The 6,117-nt window shown below is 43.0% G+C and overlaps 1 protein-coding gene across 1 annotated transcript in view; it reads left to right on the top strand.

Annotated features, from left to right (window-relative positions):
• The first annotated feature begins 4,816 nt into the window (after positions 1-4,816).
• The window catches only part of LOC117525076 (vang-like protein 1), a 56,501-nt gene continuing 55,200 nt past the window's right edge, over positions 4,817-6,117 (top strand). Inside the window, exon 1 of the mRNA XM_034186911.1 lies at positions 4,817-5,064. Coding sequence (XP_034042802.1) covers positions 4,994-5,064 — 71 coding nt within the window. The 5' untranslated portion in view covers positions 4,817-4,993. The remainder of the gene's footprint in view (positions 5,065-6,117) is intronic.

Here is a 6,117-nt window from a genome sequence, read left to right as displayed (position 1 = left end):
CTTCTCCTTTGCTGAGATAATCCATCCCACCTCACAGGTGTGCCATATCAAGATGCTGATTAGACACCATGATTAGTGCACAGGTGTGCCTTAGACTGCCCACAATAAAAGGCCACTCTGAAAGGTGCAGTTTTGTTTTATTGGGGGGGGGGGGATACCAGTCAGTATCTGGTGTGACCACCATTTGCCTCATGCAGTGCAACACATCTCCTTCGCATAGAGTTGATCAGGTTGTCAATTGTGGCCTGTGGAATGTTGGTCCACTCCTCTTCAATGGCTGTGCGAAGTTGCTGGATATTGGCAGGAACTGGTACACGCTGTTGTATACGCCGGTCCAGAGCATCCTAAAAATGCTCAATGGGTGACATGTCCGGTGAGTATGCCGGCCATGCAAGAACTGGGACATTTTCAGCTTCCAAGAATTGTGTACAGATCCTTGCAACATGGGGCCGTGCATTATCCTGCTGCAACATGAGGTGATGTTCTTGGATGTATGGCACAACAATGGGCCTCAGGATCTCGTCACGGTATCTCTGTGCATTCAAAATGCCATCAATAAAATGCATCTGTGTTCTTCGTCCATAACAGACGCCTGCCCATACCATAACCCCACCGCCACCATGGGCCACTCGATCCACAACACTGACATCAGAAAACCGCTCACCCACACAACGCCACACACGCTGTCTGCCATCTGCCCTGAACAGTGTGAACCGGGATTCATCCGTGTAGAGAACACCTCTCCAACGTGCCAAACTCCAGCGAATGTGAGCATTTGCCCACTCAAGTCGGTTACGACGACGAACTGGAGTCAGGTCGAGACCCCGATGAGGACGACGAGCATGCAGATGAGCTTCCCTGAGATGGTTTCTGACAGTTTGTGCAGAAATTCTTTGGTTATGCAAACCGATTGTTTCAACAGCTGTCCGAGTGGCTGGTCTCAGACGATCTTGGAGGTGAACATGCTGGATGTGGAGGCTGGTTGGCTATACAGCCAAATTCTCTGAAACGCCTTTGGAGACGGCTTATGGTAGAGACATGAACATTCAATACACGAGCAACAGCTCTGGTTGACATTCCTGCTGTCAATCAATCAATCAATTCAATCAATTTTTTTTTTTATATAGCGCCAAATCACAACAAACAGTTGCCCCAAGGCACTTTATATTGTAAGGCAAGGCCATACAATAATTATGTAAAACCCCAACGGTCAAAACGACCCCCTGTGAGCAAGCACTTGGCTACAGTGGGAAGGAAAAACTCCCTTTTGCCAATTGCATGCTCCCTCAAATCTTGCGACATCTGTGGCATTGTCCTGTGTGATAAAACTGCACCTTTCAGAGTAGCCTTTTATTGTGGGCAGTCTAAGGCACACCTGTGCACTAATCATGGTGTCTAATCAGCATCTTGGTATGGCACACCTGTGAGGTGGGATGGATTATCTCAGCAAAGGAGAAGTGCTCACTATCACAGATTTAGACTGGTTTGTGAACAATATTTGAGGGAAATGGTGATATTGTGTATGTGGAAAAAGTTTTAGATCTTTGAGTTCATCTCATACAAAATGGGAGCAAAACCAAAAGCGTTGCGTTTATATTTTTGTTGAGTGTATATATATATATATATATATATATATATATATATATACGAGGGCTGTCCATAAAGTATAGGTCCTTTTAATTTTTTTCAAAAACTATATGGATTTCATTCATATGTTTTTACGTCAGACATGCTTGAACCCTCGTGCGCATGCGTGAGTTTTTCCACGCCTGTCGGTGACGTCATTCGCCTGTGAGCACTCCTTGTGGGAGGAGTCGTCCAGCCCCTCATCGGAATTCCTTTGTCTGAGAAGTTGCTGAGAGACTGGCGCTTTATTTGATCAAACTTTTTTCTAAACCTGTGAGACACATCGAAGTGGACATGGTTCGAAAAATTAAGCTGGTTTTCAGTGAAAATTTTAACGGCTGATGAGAGATTTTGAGGTGACACTGTCGCTTTAAGGACTTCCCACGGTGCGAGACGTTGCTCAGCGCTCTCAGCCGCCGTCGTCAGCCTGTTTCAAGCTGAAAAACTCCACATTTCAGGCTCTATTGATCCAGGACGTCGTGAGAGAACAGAGAAGTTTCAGAAGAAGTCGGTTTCAGCATTTTATCCGGATATTCCACTGTTAAAGGAGATTTTTTTAATGAAAGACGTGCGGACGGGCGGAGCGGCGGCACAGGAAAAACACCTCCGTGTTGATAACCATTTGTAAAATCCAGGCGGCTTTTGATGGCTTTCAGTGGAGTGAGTATATGAGAAATTGTTTAACAGCTGGACATGTTCCAACTTGTCCTTAAGGCTTCCAACAGAGGTGTTTTTCCTGTGGCGGAGCGTCGTGGCGGCTGCGAGCCGACGCGCGGACCCGTCCGCACGTCTTTCATTAAAAAAATCTCCTTTAACAGTGGAATATCCAGATAAAATGTTGAAACCGACTTCTTCTGAAACTTCTCTGTTCTCTCACGACGTCCTGGATCAATAGAGCCTGAAATGTGGAGGTTTTCAGCTTGAACAGGCTGATGACGCTGCCTGAGAGCGCTGTGCGACGTCTCGCACTGTGGGAAGTCCTTAAAGCGACAGTGTCACCTCAAAATCTCTCATCAGCCGTTAACATTTTCACTGAAAACCAGCTTAATTTTTCGAACCATGTCCACTTCGATGTGTCTCACAGGTTTAGAAAAAATTTTGATCAAACAAAGCGCCAGTCTCTCAGCAACTTCTCAGACAAAGGAATTCCGACGATGGGCTGGACGACTCCTCCCACAAGGAGTGCTCACAGGGGAATGACGTCACCGACAGGTGTGGAAAAACTCACGCATGCGCACGAGGGTTCAAGCATGTCTGACGTAAAAACATATGAATGAAATCCATATAGTTTTTGAAAAAAATAAAAAGGACCTATACTTTACGGACAGACCTTGTATATATATATATAAGTGCATTTAATTGTATGATTTTTTGTTATTTACTCAAGATAAACGTTTACCGTTGGTCCTCTATCCACATGCATTTACGGGCCTTTCAAAGGGGAGAATTTGGGCAAATCTGCTCTCACCGTGCAGTGGTTTTGAAGTTGTAAGTAGCTTGATATGAGCTTGTTTTGTCAGTTTTCTTTCATTCCCAAATACTAGATCTAGTCAACACCAAGGCCACTGTGGTTGTTTATTATTGTGTGAAAAAGTATTAGTTGATTAAAAAAAAAGTTCAAAAACACACATTAATAATAGTAGAAGCATAAAAATACACTTTTCAACCACTGGCATTTGAAAGCAGTCAAAAAACATTTTTAAATATTATTCTTTTTGCAATTCTGGTCATTAAGGCTCCTCTAGTTTTGTATTTATTTTTTTGTATTTACAAAAATCAATATCCTGCCTGTATTATTCTAGAATTAGTAACATGCTGTCATATCAATATGAATTCAGTGACATTTCTTCAAAAACACATTTGTGGCTTCTCAGGTACATAACTTGTATTTTCTAGGGGAAGTGATGGTCTAGTGGTTAAGCGCTGGGCTTGAGACCAGAGGATCCTCGGTACAAACCCCAGCCTGACTGGAAATTCACTAAGGGCCCTTTGTCAATGTCCTTAATCTCCCAAGTTGCTTCCAGTGTGTCGTGAGCTAGCGCCTTGCATGGCAGCACCCTGAAATAGGTGTGTTCGTGTGTTCATGTGTTCGTGTGAGTGGATGAATGTGAGGCATCATTGAAAAGTTCTCTGAACTTCTGCTTCAGATGAAAAAGCACTATATAAATGTAGTCAATTTCCCATTCCTAAAGGAGGGAAACCCAGATCAATCAATAGCATCCTCATGGAAATCAATCATACTGAAATCCAGTCCAGACTGGAACCATTATTGTCACTGTGTCATCAATATCATCACCATCAGTGTGGCGATTGACATCGCGTTATCTTGAATGGACTGTGTCGGTGTTTACACACGTTGCTGGACAGGCGGATAAACAAGCGACATTACACCAGCACACTTGTTTAATCCCTGTTCGTAAAATGAGACTGCTCTGGGGATGGTGATTGACAAGTGGTTGCCAGGACAACAGCTGGCGACTAGACAGAGTGTAGATTGAGGTTTAAATGAATGGTCATGGATGGCGAGACACTAACACGTCCTCATGGACCACACAAGACACATTAATGCCCAGGAAGCCAGTCTGGCAGATGGGGTCCAATCCCATTAGGAGTAAATGGGAAAGACAGGATGGAGAGCCAGTTTTACATCATTACCCAAAGACTTCCATATATATGTTCAAGTGGCGTGTAAAATCTTAATATCACAAACAAAAAAATATACATTTGGTTTTTAAACACATCACTTATCTTATATTTTGCAATTATCAATAATTTCTAATAGAAGGATCCCGATGCGGCTGATTTATTCAGAGTAAATGTGCAATTGATAGAAGGCAGTAATGTGACATGGACAGCAGTATGTAAATGAGTATTCTGTGCGTGTTAATGGCCGTAAGCACAAAATTAAATGAAATCAGCCATTTACTCCAGTTATTGGACACAAGTGCAAGCTAGATCTTTATCCATATCGAATATAAATGGAAGACAACTCCGACCTTGAATAGTTGCATATTTTATTTATCTAATGCTGCAATCATTTTTTCTCCAGTGTTTGTCTAATTTGTTTTTAAAACTGATTACACTCCGTGGTGTTACTACAGTTGTTCCATGTATCCACCACTCTCATTATAAATGAGAGTTTCCTCACGTTCTGATGCAAACGTCTGCCATCTCTGCATCTCTCAGGTCCATGTGGCTTCTAAAAGAAGACTCTGGGGTAGCCATCAGTCATCATGGATTCCTAACAGCTTTTACAGACTGGTTGCTATAGCTAACATTTCCTCCTGAGTACTGCTGCAAAGTCAACTTCTCTGCGACACACTTCCCTCATCTCCCTGGCCAATTGCTGACTGTGACTTGTGGCGGAATGGACACCGAGTCGACCCACTCAGGCTACTCCTATCACTCCAGCCGCTCCGGGCGATCAAACCGACACGGGTATGTTTCAGGCCTGGCTGCACTGCTCGTCTCTGTTCTCCACTTCATGCGTTTTGATCTAATCATCACATTTATCATCTCTCACTGACGCTTTGAGGAGGTGACAAGCATGATCCATCTCTATAAAAGACAAACGCATCTTAAGAAAGTGAAAATGAACAGGCAAGGGGTGAGAAACAGACAGAGTCAGGGGACTGGGGTCATCACAGCTGAAAGGTTCTCACTTTAATCAGTACTTCAGCATGCCCGTATATAGAGGGGGTTCAGGGGGTTCAGGGGGTTCAACCGAAACGTAAACGCAAATATTAACCCCTTAACGCCCGAATTTATATAGCTGTATATAAAAAAAATGTTTTGTGTGTGTTTTTGCCTTTAAGTAGATGGTAAATAATGTTGAGATTATTAATTTCACTTTTGCACAAAAACTAGATAGTAATATTGGGTATTCTGGTAATGACTTTATGTTATAATGTTATAATAATAATGATGGTATGTTGCAAATTTGCGACAACGGGCATACAGGTCAATTTGGTAAGTTGCATATTTGAGTCAGAGATTGTAGCATATATGCGACGATGGGCGTTAAGGGGTTAATACCGCTAAATACGAGGTCTGTTAGAAAACTATCCGACCTTTTTATTTTTTGCAAAAACTATATGGATTTTAATCATGTGCGCTTGCATCAGCCAAGATTGACTTTTCGTGCGCATGCTTGAGTTTTTTCACGCCTGTCGGTTGCGTCATTCGCAACCGACAGGCAGGTATAAAGTTTGCATTAATGTTATCTTGGTTCTTCCTGGGTGGTTCTTATGGCAACTAATCCAATCCCAGGCAAGGACTATTTGTATATAAAAATGTATTTCCTAAAATGATACATTTTGGGTTTCAAATGAAATTTATGTAGCTTTTTACCCCCCAGAGCCCCCCACAAGGGCATTGCCCCTCGACCCCACCAGGAGCCCTGCGGCCCACTGGACCCCCAACTCAAGGATTTGAACCCCCCCCCCCTTCAAATTCCTATATACGGCCCTGCTTCAGTGGTTGTATTTTGCA

This window comes from Thalassophryne amazonica, chromosome 14, assembly GCF_902500255.1.
Source record: "Thalassophryne amazonica chromosome 14, fThaAma1.1, whole genome shotgun sequence".
Classification (NCBI taxonomy): Eukaryota; Metazoa; Chordata; class Actinopteri; order Batrachoidiformes; family Batrachoididae; genus Thalassophryne; species Thalassophryne amazonica.
The sequence above is the reverse complement of the archived record's forward strand: the minus strand, read 5'-3'. Positions and strand labels throughout refer to the sequence as shown.